Genomic DNA, 16,510 nt, shown 5'->3' with positions numbered 1-16,510 from the left:
CACTATTCAAGATGCCCTATGCTGCTCTTGTTTGGCCTTGTTCCATACTGTAACCAATCTCTATTTGTTGATGCACCACTGTCAATGTACTCTGTCAATTATTCTTTTGTCTACTATGTACATGCTGTGTACATTCCCTTGGCCGCAGAAAAACACTTTTCACTGTACTTCGGTACATGAGCCAATAAATATCAATCAACCAATCAATCGTAAGTTCCTTTACATAATAATAATCACTTATTGTCACAAGTAGGCTTCAATGAAGTTACTGTGAAAAGCCCTGAGTCGCCACATTCCGGCGCCTGTTCGGGAATTGAACCCGCGCTGCTGGCCTTGTTCTGCATTACAAGCCAGCTGTTTAGCCCACTGTGATAAACCAACTCCTGCCTCGGAAACTATCGTGGATACAGTCTATAAACTTCTCCTCAAGGCTGCCTTGACCGATCTAGTTAAACCAATCGACTTGTCGGTTAAAATCCCCCATAACTGCTCTACCATTTCTACATGCATGAGTTATTTCTTTGTTTGTTGCCCGCCCCACCGTAATGTTACTATTTGGTGGTCTACAAACTACTCCCATCAGTGACTCTTTCGCCTAACTATTCCTGATTTCCACCCAAATGGATTCAACCTTATCCTCCATAGCACCAATGCAATCCCTCACTATTGCCCGGATAATATAATAAAAATGGCCAAGACATATCAATGGAGCATTATAACAAAATATGACAGAGCACATACAGAGAAACTAGGTCAGAAGACCAAAAGCTTGGTCCAAGAGGTAGATTTTTAAAATAGTGACTTAAAGGAGGAAAGCAAAGTAGAGAGGTGGAGAGGTGCAGGGAGCGAATTCCAGACCTTAGGATCTAGGCATCGAGGATGTTCAAGAGGCCAGAAGACAGATTCTCCAAGGGTTGTGGAGCTCATGGAGATGAACTGGTGGAGATTACAGAGATATAGAAAGGGATGGGGAAGGTCATGAAGGGATTTGAAAACAAGGATGAATATTTTAAATTTAAGGCGATGCTTTACTGGAAGCTAATGTACCTGGGTAAACGGAATTAGTACAAATTAAGATATGGGTAGCAGAGTTGTGGATGACCTCAGATTCATGGAGGGGTTTGAGCTGGGAGAGGTTTGGAATAGTAACTTTTTGAAAAATTCTTCCATGGGCATCGCTGACTGGGCCAACGTTTATTGCCTTTCCGTAATTGCCCTTAAACTGAGTGACTCGCTTTGGCCATTTCAGAGGTAGTCATATTGCTGTTGATCTGGAGTCACTTACAGGCCAGACCTAGTAAGGATTGCAGATTTCCTTCCATTAGTGAACCAGATGGATTTTAACAACAATCAAAAGTGGTTTTATGTTCATTATTAGACTAGATGAGTTGACACAGAGGTACGTCAAGCAACATTAGGGTGATGGAAACAGACGGTCTTAGGGATGACGTGAATATGTGGTCAGAAGCTCACTTTGGGGTTAAGTATGACACCAAGATTGTGAACAGGCTGGTTTAGTCTCAGACTTCTGCAGGGAGAAGGATGGAGATAGTACCTAGGGAATGGAAATCAAAGTCGGAACCGAAAACAATCGCTTTGGCATTTTCAATATTTAATTGGAAGATATTTCTGCTCCTCCAAGAATGGATGTCAGAATGTCAGAAAAGGAATCTGATAATTTCGTACCAGTGGAGGAGACAAGGGATGTGGCAGCGAGGTAAATGTAAATATCATCACAGTCCCAGAGGATTAGGCTGTTCTGCCCTTTTGAACGAGAGCTGACTGGTGGTAATTTAACCTGAGGGTCACGACAGCTCAGGTCACAGGTCTCCTTGTTACATTGCATGTATGACATAGAACCATAATATTTTCCCCGATGGAACTATGCCAGTATTTCTCCTCTATTTAAACCTCGTCCCATCCTTCTGTATCTAACCCTACCAGTACATCCTTCTATTCCTTTCTCGAATATTGCTGAAAAGAGAGACTTGATTTGATTTGATTTATTATTGTCACATGTATTAATATAGTGAAAAGTGTTGTTTCTTGCATGCTATGCAGACAACGCATAACGTACATAGGGAAGGAAGGAGAGACTACAGAATGTAATGTTATAGTCATAACTGGGATATAGAGAAAAAAAATCAACTTATTACGAGGTTGGTCCATTCAAAAGTCTGATGGCAGCAGGGAAGAAGCTGTTCCTGCGTCGGCTGGTATGTGACCTCAAACTATTGGAACTTTTTCCTGATGGAAGAAGGTGGAAGAGAGTATGTCCAGGGTGCGTGGGGTCCTTAATTATGCTGGCTGCCTTTCTGAGGCACCGGGAATTATAGATCGAGTCAATGGATGGGAGGCTGGTTTGCGTGATGGACTGCCTATATTCACGACCTTTTGTAGTTTCCTGTGGTCTTGGGTAGAGCAGGCTCCATACCAAGCTGCGATACAACCAGAAAGAATGCTTTCAATGGTGCATCTGTTGGTGAGAGTTGTAGCTGACATGCCAAATTTCCTTAGTCTTCTGAGAAAGTAGAGTCGAATGGTGGGCTTTGTTAACTATATTGTCGGCATGGGGAGACCAGGACAGGTTGTTGGTAATCTGGACACCTAAAAGCTTGAAGCTCTCGACCCTTTCTACTTCATTCCCATTGATGTAGACTGGGGCATGTTCTCCTCTGTGCTTCCTGAAGTCAACGACAATCTCCTTCGTTTTGTTGACATTGAGGGAGAGATTATTGTCGTCGCCCCAGTTCACGAGATTCTTCATCTCATTCCTGTACTCTGTCTCGTCGTTGTTTGAAATCCGACCCATTTCGGTGGTGTAATCAGCAAATTTGAGAATCGAGTTGGAGGGGAATTTAGCCACACAGTCATAGGTGTATAAGGAGTATAGTAGGGGGCTGAGAACACAGCCTTGTGGGGCACCAGTGTTGAGGATGATCATGGAGGAAGTGTTGTTGCCTATCCTTACTGATTGTGGTCAGTGGGTTAGGAAGCTCAGGATCCAGTCACAGAGGGAGGAGCTGAGGCCCAGGCCACGGAATTTGGAGATGAATTTCGTCGGAAAAATGGTGTTGAAGACTGAGCTGTATTCAATAAATAGGAGTCTGACACAGGTGTCTTTGTTATCTAGGTGTTCCAGTGTTGAGTGCAGGGCCAGGGAGATGGCGTCTGCTGTGGACCTGTTGCAGCGGGAGGTGAACTGCAGTGGCTCAATGCAATCCGGGAGGCTGGAGTTGATTCGTGTCATGACTAACCTTTCAAAGCACTTCATAATGATGGATGTCAGAGCCACTGGACTATAGTCATTAAGGCACGCTGCTTGACTTTTCTTTGGTACAGGGATGATGGTTGTCTCCTTGAAGCAGATAGGGACCTCAGGTCGTTGTAAAGAGAGGTTGAAGATGTCTGCGAATACCCCTGCCAGTTGATTCGCGCAAGACCTGAGTGCTCGTTTGGGTACCCCATCCGGGCCAGTGGCTTTCCATGGGTTGATTTCGAGAAGGCTGCTCTGACATCTGCAATGGTGACCTTGGATACAAGTTCATCCGAGGCTTCCAGGGTGGAGGGCACGCTCTTGCTGACCTCTTGCTCAAAACGGGCACAGAATGCGTTGAGCTCATCAGGGAGGGTTACGTTGGAGCCAGCGATTTTACATGCCTTCATCTTGTAGCACGTTATGTCTTGCAGACCTTGCCATAGTCGGCAGGGGTCCGTGTGGCTAGCCTGGGACTCGAGTTTGGTCTGGTACTGTCTTTTGGCATCTTTGATGGATCTCCTTAGATCATATCTGGCTTTCTTGTAGAGGTCAGGGTCGCCTGACTTGAAGGCCTCAGACCTAGACTTCAGCAAGCAGTGGATATCCCTGTTCATCCAGGGTTTCCAGTTGGGAAACACACGGATTTCCTTCTTTGGCACACAGTCTTCTGCACACTTACTAATGAAGTCAGTTACTGTAGTGACGTACTCGTTCAGGCTGGCCGTAGAGTTTTTAAATACCGACCAGTCCACTGACTCTCAGCACTCACAAAGGAGATCATCTGATTCTTCAGACCAACATTGCACGACTTTCTTTGACTGATTCTCCCGCTTCAGTTTTTGTTTATAAGCTGGCAGCAGGAGCTCAGCCTTGTGGTCAGATTTGCCAAAGTGTGGGCGGGTGATAGAGTGGTAGGCATGTTTGATATTTGTGTAGCAGTGGTCCAGGATGTTTGGGCCTCTGGTGGAACAGGTGACGTGTTGGTGGTAACTTGATAATACGCTCTTGAGCTTGGCTTGATTGAAGTCCCCGGCCACGATGAATAAGGCCTTGAGATGTTTCGTTTCAAGGCTATATGTGGTGGTGTATATTTAGTCCAGCGCAATTTTCATGTCTGCATGGGGTGGGATGTAAACTGCCGTCAGGATAATGGAGCTGAACTCCGGCGGAAGGTAGTAGGGGCGGCATTTTAGCGTCAGGTATTCTAGGTTTGGGGAGCAGAAACCCGCCAGTGTTGCACCCTCTAGGCACCAGGAAGTGTTGATTAGGAGGCAGACCCCACCTCCCCTAGCCTTATCTTTTAAAAAAAATAAATTTAGAGTACTCAATTAATTTTTTTCCAATTAAGGGGCAATTTAGTGTGGCCAATCCACCTACCCTGCATATATTTGGGTTGTGGGAGCGACATCCACGCACACACGGGGAGAATGTGCAAACTCCACATGGACAGTGATCCAGAGCCGGGTTCGAACCTGAGACCTCGGCGCAGTGAGGTTGCAGGGCTAAACCACTGCGCCACCGTGCTGCCCTCCCTAGCCTTACCTGCGGCCGCTGTACGGTCCATTCGGTGGATTGAGAAGCCCTCTGGTTGAAGGGCAGAGTCCGGTGAAGCAGCGAGCCATGTGTTCGTGAAACAGACCACACAGCAGTCCCTTAGTTCTCTTTGAAAAGTGAGTCTGGCTTTAAGTTCGTCTAGCTTGTTACCAAAGCTTTTTGTCAAATAATTGGGCAATAAAAATGCTGGCCTACCCAGTGACACCCATGTCCTGTAAAAGAATAAAAAATAAATGACACCTCGGACACGAGCAAATTAGCTCAAAGTGTTAGAAATGGGTTTCAACTCTTTGGGCACAGTACTGGGGAAAGAAAGAGTTGTACTGTTGGGATGGCCTTTATCTGAACCATGCTGGAACCAGTCTCACGGTAAATCGTATAACTAGGGCTGTAGAAGAACTTTAAACAGTGGGGCGGAAGAGAAGTGAGGTTTCACTTGAGTGAGATTTGCTCAGTTGAAGAGGAAGGGCATGGTGCCAGATTTTCAGAGTAGGGATGTCTCAGGAGACCTTTAAAATGGCAGGTGGGACATGTGTACAAAAGTCCTGCTCAATTCTGACCAAAACAATTTTGCTGAAATGGGGTGGGTAGTGAATTGTCCAGGTGTGATACACAATTTGTGGGGCCATTTTAAAATAATGCTGAGTTCAAACATACAAAAAATGAAGGGACTGACTGTATTTTAGCCAAATTTGTTGATGATACAAAGGTAGGTAAGAAAGCAAGTTGAGAGGAGGATACAAATAATCTACAACGGGATATAAATAGGTTAAGTGAATAGGTAACAATTTGACAGATGAAATATAAAGTAGGAAAGCATGATGTTTTCCACATTGACAAGAATTATAGTTGGGCAGAATATTATTTAAATGGGGAGACTTCAAAATACTGTGATACAGAAAGTTCTAGGTATCTTGTATACGAATCATAAAAAGTTAGTATGCAGCAACTAATTGAAAAGGCAATGGCATGTCGGTCATTATTGCAAGAGGGATACAGCATAAAAGGAGAAAAATCTTGCTACAACTGCACAGGTAATTGTTGGCACCAAACCTAAAGAGCTGTGAACAGTTTTGGTCTCCTTTTCTACGGAAGGACATACCTGCATTGGAAGCAGTTCAGAGAAGGTTCACTCAGCTGGTTCAGGGATGAAAGAGTTGCCTTCTGAGGAAAGCTTGAGCAATTCATTGGACTCATTGGAATTTAGAAAAATAAGAGGTGCTTTTGTTCAAACGTAGAAGATCCTGAAGGGGTTTGACAGGGAGATGCTGAGATGATGTTGCCCCTCATGATGAAATCCAGAACTAGGGTGCACAGTTTCAAAATAAATGGTCTCCCATTTAAGATGCAGAGGAGGAGGAATTTCTGCTCTGAGAAGGTTGTTACTTTTCCAAGTTCTCTTCCACAGAGAGCAGAGAGGTTGGGTCATTGAACATATTCAAGGCTGAGTTAGGCAACATTTTAAGCTACAAGGGACTCAAGGATTATGGGAGGCAGGCAGGAAAGTGGAGTTACGGCCACAATCAGAACAGCTATGGTCTTACTGAATGGCGGAGCAGGCTTGATGTGCTAAATAGCCCACTCCTGCTGCTATGTCATATGATTTTATGAGAGGTATCGGGCACGATTGAACAAAAATGAAACAGAGTCCCATGTTGAGCACATTTAGCCGGGTGCTTCTCAGCACTGGTAGCGTCAAGACTGACCCTGCTATTAAATGGACTCTGCTTCATCTATGGGCCTGGGCAAGGAATGCCGTGCCAGGGCTGCACTTAGTAACACCACCAAGTTTTTTTTTTGTTTTGTTTTTTTTTTCCTTGCTTTATTTTAAATTTTAGAGTACCCAATTCATTTTTTCAAATTAAGGGGCAATTTAGTGTGGCCAATCCACCTAGCCTGCACATCTTTGGGTTGTGAGGGCGAAACCCACGCAGACATGGGGAGAATGTGCAAACTCCACACGGGCAGTGACCCAGAGCCGGGATTGAACCTGGGACACCGGTGACGTGAGGCAACAGGGCTAGCTCACTGCGCCACCATGATGCCTAGTAACACCAAGTTGTAATACTTCTTCATTCCCGACCCATCTGTTGAGCTTAATTGAACATCAAAAACTTAGAAATGGCGTGATAATTGGTTGTTTTCTTGAAAACGGACCTGGAAATCATGCTATTCGGGCCTGGATTACAAGACCATAGAATATTTTCAACCATCGGTATAATTTATGTCCGGAAAATACTGCCCTTTATCTGTGATAAATGTCTTCCAGGAGTTGGAAGCTATGTGATATTTTTAGCTTGCCCGAGTAATGTAATATTTTGCTTCAGCAAGTTTACTGGTTTGTGAAATACTCTTAGCCTGGAAATATGGTGAACCTTTGAAATGATTTTCCATTGTCTGTGTTATCCATATCCTGGGTTATCAATAAGCAACACCTGCTAGTTATGTTGTAGCCACCTGGAGTGGCCACGTCCCGATTACAAAATGGACACTTGCAGAGAATTAAGAGAAAATTGGACAATGCTAAGAAAGCAAGCAGGTGCAAGGTTTGTCTGTGGATTGAAGTTTGCAGCTCCCAGACAAGACCGATACTGCAAAGCCATTAGCATACTAATGCGCTATCTCCGGGGACAAAAGAGAAACATTTAAGCAAATGATACCAAAGCAGACACCCCGGCGCCAGAGGAGACTAAAACAAAAGCAGGCCAACGGTCACCTAGGGCCCGCCCAGCGATCAGGCAGCCACCCCGTTATTGGAGAAAATCAATACCGATGATTAGGATATGGCCCAATTAATTGGGGCCAAGTTCAAGGCCCGCCCAAAAGCGAAGCCCCTTTGGGGTATAAAAAGAAGCCCGCAAGCAAGAATCGTTCTTCTTGGCCTTGGCTCTCAGCAGCGAGAGACCTGCCTAGCAGCTGCACCAGACAAGTAAGTCCAAAGTCAACGCACGCTACGAGACAGACGCTCCTAGCTACTATTCTATACAAGTTCGATGTCAGCCGCCTCAGAACCGGACAATGGCCATTGTTCCTCTGACTGAGTGGGCGCCCGAAGCTAAGTATAGGCTTTTAGTAGCAGTGATAGTTTAGTTAGTAGAGTTTGTTCATGAGTATAATTGACTGTGTGTAAATAAATGAGTCTTGATTTTGAACTTACTAACTGGTGTATCGAGTCTTTGATCAGTATTCGATTTTGAACATTGTGGTGGTATCGAAAAGATACCTGACGACTCTTGAGCAAACATAATTAGAATTAAGGACGGCGACCATATTAACCGCCATCAACAGAGCCAATTAAGGAGAGAGCATAACGAGCAACAACGTGATAGATATTTATCCAGCTATATATACACCAAAAGTACAAGTGAAGACTAAAACCAGCTTGAAAGGCAATCAATTCAGTGAGCAATTGTTTGAACTTGCAGTTCAAATGGTGCAGATGGGGAAAGAGGATTCATTACAAGTGATACTCTGGATATGCTCAGATAGATAAGAATGAAACCATAAGAGAGCAATCCCACCCAGCTGGATGACAGCAGAGAGATGTTGTGGTCACCATGTCAAAGGCTACAGACAGATCGAGAAAGACAAGGAGAGAAAGTTTACCTTTGTCACAATCACATAGAATTCCATTTATTATGCAGAATTATTGCCAAGGACAAAAGCATAGCAGGAAAAAAAATTGAAGATGTTCCAAACAGAAACCAAATGATAAGGAAGGATAATTAGAACTCAATTCAAATGCAAAACACTGCAGCCATATTAAAGCAACGGAGAAGGTAAAAAAAAGGAAACGTGTGTTAAATAAAACATTATGGGCGGGATTCTCCGACCCCCCGCCAGGATGGAGAATCGGCGAGGGGCGGCGTGAATCCCGCCCCGCCACTCCGACACCGGCTGCCGAATTCTCCGTCACCGGTTTTCAGATGGGGGAGGGGATCACACCCCGCCGGTCGGGGGCCATTGCCCACCCCCCCGGCAATTCACTGGGCCTCGATTGGCCGACCGGCCACCCATTTGCGGCCAGTCCCGCCGGCGTGAAATGGACATGGTCCATCCCGGCGGGATCTGGCTTGTCGGCTGTCTAGCGGGGTCCTCGGGGTGGGCTGGGGGAAGAGAGGAGGGTGCGGGGGGATCCGGACGTGGGGGGCCCCCCCACGGTGGTCTGGCCCACGGTCGGGGCCCACCAATCTGCGGGCGGGCCTGTGCCATGGGGCACTCTTTCCCTCCGCGCCGGCCTCTGTAGGGCTCCGCCATGGCTGGCGCAGAGAATAAACCCTCTGCGCATGCGCCAGAACACACTGGCGGTTCAGCGCATGCGCCAGAACACACTGGCAGTCCTGCGCATGCGCCAACCCGAGCCAGCCGGTGGTGGCCCTTCAGAGCCGGTTGGCGCGGCGCCATCCCCTCCAGCGCCAGCCTAGCCCCCGGAAATGTGGAGGATTCCGCAACTTCCGGGTGGCCTGCGCCGGAGTGGTTCATGCCGCTCTTGGTGCCGGTACGGGCCGCCTCGCCAATTGCGGGAGAATCCATGATCTTGAGCTGCATTGCACAAAGGTAGGAAACAATAATACAGCTCTCCACTGCTGGAAAATAGAATTACATAAAAATATACATAGAAAATAGAAGCAGAAGGCCAATTGGCCCTTTGAGCCTGCTCCGCCATTCATTATGACTATGGCTGATCATCAAGTTCAATACCCTGATCCCACCTTCCCCCCATATCACTTGATCTCTTTCGCCCCAAGAGCTATATCTAATTACTTGTTGAAATTGCACAATGTTTTGGCCTCAACTACTTTCTGTGGCAGTGAATTCCACAGGTTCACCACTCTCTGGGTGAAGAAATTCTCCTCACCTCAGTCCCAAAAGGTTTATTCCCTAATCCACAAACTATGACTCCTAGTTCTGGATTCCCTCACCATCGGGAACAGTCTTTCTGAATCTACCCTGTCTAATCCTCTTAGAACTTTCTAAGTTTCAATGAGATCCTCTCTCACTCTTCTAAACTCAAACTAATATATTCCGAACCGACTTAGTCTCTCCTCATATGACAGTCCCGCCATCCCAAGAATCAGCCTGGTAAACCTTTGCTGCATTCTCTCTATAGCAAGAACATCCTTCCTCAGATAAGGACACCAAAACTGCACACAATACTCCAGGTGTGGCTTCACCAAAGCCCTGTACAATTGCAGTAAAACATCTCTATTCCGAAACTCAAATCCTCTCACTATAAAGGACAACATTTTCCTTCTTTATTGGCCACTTACTTTCAGAGACTGATGCATGAGGACACCAAGGTCTTGCTGAGTATTCACCTCTCTCAATTTACACCCATTCAAATAATAATCTGCCTTCCTATTTTTGATACCAAAGGGGATAACCTCATATTTATCCGCATTATACTGTATCTGTCATGCATATGCCCACCCATTCAGCCTGTCTAAATCCGGCAGAAGCATCTCTGCATCCTCCTCACGGCTCACCCTCCCACCCAACTTTGTATCATCTGCAAATTTGGCGTCAACAGTTGGGGTCCTGGCACAAATCCTTGCAGTACCCCACGAGTCACTGCCTGCCAATTGGAAATAGACCCGTTTATTCAAACTTTTTGTTTCCTGTCAGCTAACCAGCTTTCCACCCATCTCAAGACACTATTCGCAATTCAGTGCGCTTTAATTTTACACATTAATCTGCTGTGTGAAACCTTGTCGAAAGCCTTCTGAAAGTCTAAATAAATCACATCCATCGGTTCTCCCTGATCAACTCTACTAGTTACATTTCAAAGAATTCAAGTAGATTTGTCCAGCATGGTTTCCCTTTCATAAATCCATGCTCACTTTGTCTGAATATACCTCCTGTTTTCCAACTGCTGTGCTGTGAAATCCTTGATAATGGACTCTAGCAACTTCCCTACTACCGATGTTAGTGGTCTATAAAATCACTGGTCTATAAAATGATAGAATCTGTACAGTGCAGAAGGAGGCTATTCGGCCCATCACGTCTGCACTGACCCTCTGAAAGAGCACTCACCCTCTGCCTGTAACCCAACCCAACCTTTTGGACACTAAGGTGCAATTTAACATGGCCAATCCATCTAACCTGCACATCTTTGGACTGTGGGAGAAAACCGGAGCACTCGAACCTCGCAAACACGGGGTGAAAGTGCAAATTCCACACAGTTACCCAAGACCGGAATTAAACCCGGGTCCCTGGCACTGTGAGGCAGCAGTGCTAACTACTGTGCCACCGTGCTGCCGTACCCTGTTTTTTCTCTAACTCCACTTTTGAATAGCGGGGTTATATTAGCTACCCTCCAATCTGCAGGAACCATTCCAGAGTCCAAAGAATTTTGGAAAATGACTACTAATGGGTCTACTATTTCCAGGGCCACCTCCTTAAATACTCTGGGATGAAGATTATCACGCCCTGATTCAATCCCACTAATTTCCCCACACCATTTCTCTACGAATACTAATTTCCTTCAGCACCCCACTGAAATATGTGTTTCTCAGAATTACCGGTACATTATTCATGTCTTCCATTGTGAAGACAGATGCAAAGTACAAATTTAGTTCCTCAGCCATTCCTTTGTTCCCCATTATGGGTACAGTGTTGCATTTAATAAAAGTGTTGGTAGGTTAGCAGGAAAAGCTGTTAAAGGAGGCATTATTCAATGATTTAGAAGACCAAAGGAACAGTTTGCAAAGTAATTTTTTTCTAAGATATTTCTGCAAGATGCTAGCTGAAAAGGTATTTTGAATCACATGCAAGCCATCTTACCTCATCAGATTGCCTAATACACTTCAGTGGTATCCATACATTGCCCACCATTGTATCCCAGATTAGCCCTTTGTTCCAAACTTCCACAATCAAACCAAGTTCCAATCGGCTGATCTCACTGTAGAAAACAAAATTAATGCATTGTTAAATCACAATTACATCATGCTCTTTGCAAAGACAAACTACTGTCAGAAGCCAGCTATACCTTTCAGTGTGTAAAATACATCTTTATCTGCATGAGGTAGTTTTGGGAAAGTTGTGAATCACCAAGAACTTCACAAAATTAGAGGCAGCCTCAGTCATGCTGACCGCTGAAATCCAGCCCTGAATATACAGCTTGTGGTTCACAAAACCAACAGTGCACTGGAAAATGGAAAGGTCACACCCAATGTTTTTTCATTTGCATTGTCATTAAAAAATTCTGAAGTATATCACAACAGTTTGCAGGAATGATACATATTATATTACAGGAGGAGAATGTGAGTATTTACGGTGAAATTTACTGATCTCCACATTAATTTACCCTCCAGCGTGTTGTGTGGCACTACCACCGTGCTGATTGGGATAGATTTCGAACAGGTCTCGAAACTCAAGACCTGGCAACCATATTGCATGCGCTCTGGGCCATCAGCAGCAGCAGAATTGCACTCAACCGAAATGTATAACCTCATGGACCAGCGTATCCTCCACTCGACCATTACAATTGAGCCAGGGCATCAACACTGGTTCAATGAAGAGTGCAGGGGATATGCCAGGAGCAGCACTGGGCATACCTTAAAATGAGGTGTCAACCTGGTAACTCTGCAACAGGACTACTTATCTGCCAAACATCATAAACATTAAGCAATACACAGAGCTAAATGGCTAACAACCAATGGATCAGTACAAAGCCCTGCAGTCTGCCAAATCTAGTCACAAATGATGGTGGACAATTAAACTCACTGGAGGAGGCGGCTCCACAAATACCCCCATCCAATTGAAGGAGGCAAGCATAACAGTGGAAAAGATAAGGCTTCAGCCAAAAGTGCCAAATGGATGAGACATCTTGGCCTTCTCTGGAGATCCCTAGAATCACAGGTGCTGTTCTTTAGCCAATTCAATTTGTTCCATGTGATATCAAGAAATGGCTGAAGACACTGGACCCTGACAATATTCCGGCAAGAGTACTGAAGGTATGCGCTCCAGAACTTATCACGCCCTTATCCATGATGTTCCATTACAGCTGCAATGCTGTCATTTACCCAGCAAAGGAAAATTTCCCAGATATGTCCTCAAATCAAAAAGGACAAATCCGACCTGGCCAATTACCGCCCATCAGTCCAATTTTGACCATCAGTAATGTGATTGAAGGGGTCTTCAACAGTGCTCTAAAGCAGCAAAGATGTCCCTTTGGAGCAGTAGTGTATTGCTCTGCATGGCTGAAGAGCTGAAGTTGTGCTTGTGAGCTCGTGCTTGAGTGCATGCTCAGAAATCCAGCGGAAAGGAATCTCAAAGGATGAAATTCAAACCCTCAGCAATGAGCCTTTCGGGTTGGAGTGACCTTTGGGGAGAATTCCAAGGTGAAATCTTTGAAGGTGAAAATTGAAAACCTTTGTGACAGAGACAGAGCAGAGTTTCTATGAGATTGTTTTAGTCAGTGTTATTGACGGTTGGGTGGATTGTTGAGAAATCCATGGAATGTTTGGTTCTATGTGGCATTTATTATCCATCATGTTGCGTTCAAAGACAGTTTCCTGTTAATGCACATGTACCACAAGATTTATATTTTAGACTTAGATTTATTGTTATGTGTACCGAGGTACAGTGAAAAGTATTGTTCTCAGTTTCCAACAACCACCCATAAATATCCGAAATCCTCCCTTCCCCCAGCTCATCCTGGCTTGTTAATTTATCCAGCTCCTTACATACGAAATCCCACACCTGAATGCACCTAAATTCACTCCCCCTTGGCCACTGGACCTTTTCCTGCAATTCTTCCAGCCTTGCGAACCTCCCTTCTATGAACAGATGCCTTACCTGCTCTAGTCCCTCTCTATGCTAACTCCTGTACGTCATCCTGATCCCTGCAGTAATGAACTTCTGATTCCCACATATTGGGGCCAGTACCAACATACTGCCCACTTCAAAGTGCCGCCTCAGCCGTTTCCATACCTTGAGGGACGATTCCATGACCAGGCTATTGTTCTACCTACTCAGTGAGAAAGGGAGGGGACCATCACCAGGGCCCCTAAGCACACACCCAAACAGGAGGCCCCCTCCACCTGTACCCCATTCCGACCCCCCGCTCCCCCACCACCGTCGCACCTTCTCCACATTTTCCACCCAATAATAATATAGCAGGTTTGGGTGCGCCATCCTCCCTACCCACTGTCCTCTCTGCAAAGAGGCCCTCCAGATCCCGATCATCTTACCTGCCCATACAAATTCAGAGATTAGCTTATCTACCTCTCTGAAAGAACGCCTTTGGAAGGACTATCGGATGGGACTGGAAAACAAATAAAAACCTCAGGAGAATGTTCATCTTCATGGTCTGCACCATCCCTGCTAAGGGCAGTGGTAGGGAATCCCACCTCTTCAAATCCCCCCCCCCCTCCCCCTCTACCAAACCAGCCAAGTTCCACTTGTGCAATGTGGCCCAACAATGGTCCACCTGAATTCCCAGACAGCAAAACCTTGTTTTGGCCAGCTAAATGGCAGGGCACCCAAATTATCACTCCTTCCCTGGGCTTTCACCATGAATACCTCACTCTTTGCAACACTCAATTTATACCCAGAAAAGGCGGCAAACGTCTCTTATTGGTCCATTATTTTCCCTATGCACTCCAGACAACAGATCACCTGCATACAATGATACCCTATGATCCCTATCTCCCCTCTCAACACCATGAGCGCAATACCCAAAGGCTCAATAGCCAATGCAAACAACAGCAGGGACAGCGGGCATCCCTGTCTCGTGCCTCAATGTAGACTACAATATCCCAAACCCATCGTATTTGTCCTCACACTTGCTGTGGAGACTGCATACAGCAATCGGACGCAAAAAATGAACATTGGCCCAAACCGCACCAGGATCTCAAACAGGTACTTCCATTGTACCCGATGAAAATCCTTCTCCGCGACCACTGATATAATAGCTTCTGGCACTTTACCCCTAGACAGAGTCACTACCACATTCAGCAGTCTCCAAACATTGCTCGACAACTGCCACCTTAACAAAACCCACCTGGTCCTCAGAGAACACCTCGGGCACACACCCCTCCAGCCACCTCACCACCAGGACTTTAGCCAGCTGTTTCACAACAGTATTTAACAGTTAGATAGGCCTATAAGACCATCACCCCACTGGATCCTTATCCTTCTTCATGATCAAAGAGATCACTGCCTGTGCCAGCATGGTTGGCAACCACCCCCTAAACTTCCGGGAACACCAACCCATCTAAAAATTAGACTGGTCCAGATTCAAGGCCATGGCAGCTAACCTGGACGAGTACGCAACCACTGTCACAGACTTCATCAGTAAGTGTGTCAAGGACTGTGTACCAAAGAAGACAATAAATGTGTTCCCCAATTGGAAACACTGCCTCAACCAAAGGGTTCACTCCCTGCTGAAGCTCGGGACGATGGTGTTCAAGTCTGACAACCCTGACCTATATAAGAAATACAGGTACTACGTACGGAAAGCCACCAGGGATGCCAAAAGACAATACCGCATCAAACTAGAGTCCCAGGCCAACGGCACAAACCCACAATGTCTATGGCAGGGCTTACACTAGATTATGGGATACAAAGCAAGACCAGATAGAATTTCTGGTGCTGGAGCACACTCCCCGATGAACTGAAAGAGTTCTGTGTCCACTTTGAACAATCAACCAATACATCAGTGCCACCCACTCCAAAAGCCCTGGACACACCCAAACCCACTATTATAGCCTCAGAGGTAAGAGCTGCCTTCTTCAAAGTGAATCCCCAGAGTCCCTGGGCAAGTACTCAGAGCCTGCGCAGACCAACTGGTGAGTGGATTCGCAGACATTTTCAACACCTCACTCCTCCACTTCTTTCAAGTAGACCATCATGATACCAGTACCAAAGAAGAACAAGGCAGCCTGCCTCAATGACTACCGACCAGTGGCCCCGAAGTCTGTTGTCATGAAATGCTTTGCGCGGTTAGTCATGGGACGGATCAACGCCGACCTTCCAGACAGTCTCGATCCATTGTAGTTTGCCTATCACCGCAACTGGTCACAGCAGATGCTATCTTCCTGGCTCTACAATCAACACTCAAACAGCTCGACAACAAGGAACGTGAGACTGCTGTTCATAGGCATAGACTGCTCCGCCTTCAACACCATTATCCCAACAAAACTTATAACTAAACTCTGCAATCTTAAACTTGACTCCTCCCCCTGTGCAGTTGGATCCATGACTTCCTCACCACAGACCTCAATCTGTCAGGATAGGCAACAGCCTCTCCTCCACAATAGTCCTCAACACCGGAGCCGTGCAAGGATGTGTGCTCAGTCCTCTACTGTACTCCCTATACACACGACTGTGTGGCAAGATTTAACTCCAACTCAATCTCAGTGGGCAGCATGGTAGCACAGTGGCTTCGCAGCTCCAGGGTCCCAGGTTCCATACCCGGCTTGGGTCACTGTCTGTGTGGAGTCTGCACGTTCTCCCAGTGTCTGCGTGGGTTTCCTACCATAGTCCAAAGATGTGCAGGTTAGGTGGATTGGCCATGCTAAATTGCACTGTCCAAAAGGTGGGGTGGGGTTACTGGGTTACGGGAATAGGTTAGAGATGTGGGTTTGGGTAGAGTACTCTTTCCAAGGGCCGGTGCAGACTAGATGGGCCAAATAGCCTCCTTCTCCACTGTAAATTCTATGATTCTAATCTACAAGTTTGCGGATGATACGA

The 16,510-nt window shown here is 45.9% G+C and overlaps 1 protein-coding gene across 11 annotated transcripts in view; it reads right to left on the bottom strand.

Moving 5' to 3' along the window:
* LOC119962769 (protein unc-13 homolog B-like) overlaps window positions 1-16,510 on the bottom strand; it is a 746,238-nt gene that overhangs the window by 408,789 nt on the left and 320,939 nt on the right. For all 11 annotated transcript variants that reach the window (XM_038790824.1, XM_038790825.1, XM_038790823.1 and 8 more), the window contains one exon: window positions 11,597-11,714. In XM_038790824.1, coding sequence (XP_038646752.1) covers window positions 11,597-11,714 — 118 coding nt within the window. The remainder of the gene's footprint in view (window positions 1-11,596; window positions 11,715-16,510) is intronic.

This window comes from Scyliorhinus canicula, chromosome 3, assembly GCF_902713615.1.
Source record: "Scyliorhinus canicula chromosome 3, sScyCan1.1, whole genome shotgun sequence".
NCBI classification, from domain to species: domain Eukaryota; kingdom Metazoa; phylum Chordata; class Chondrichthyes; order Carcharhiniformes; family Scyliorhinidae; genus Scyliorhinus; species Scyliorhinus canicula.
The sequence above is the reverse complement of the archived record's forward strand: the minus strand, read 5'-3'. Positions and strand labels throughout refer to the sequence as shown.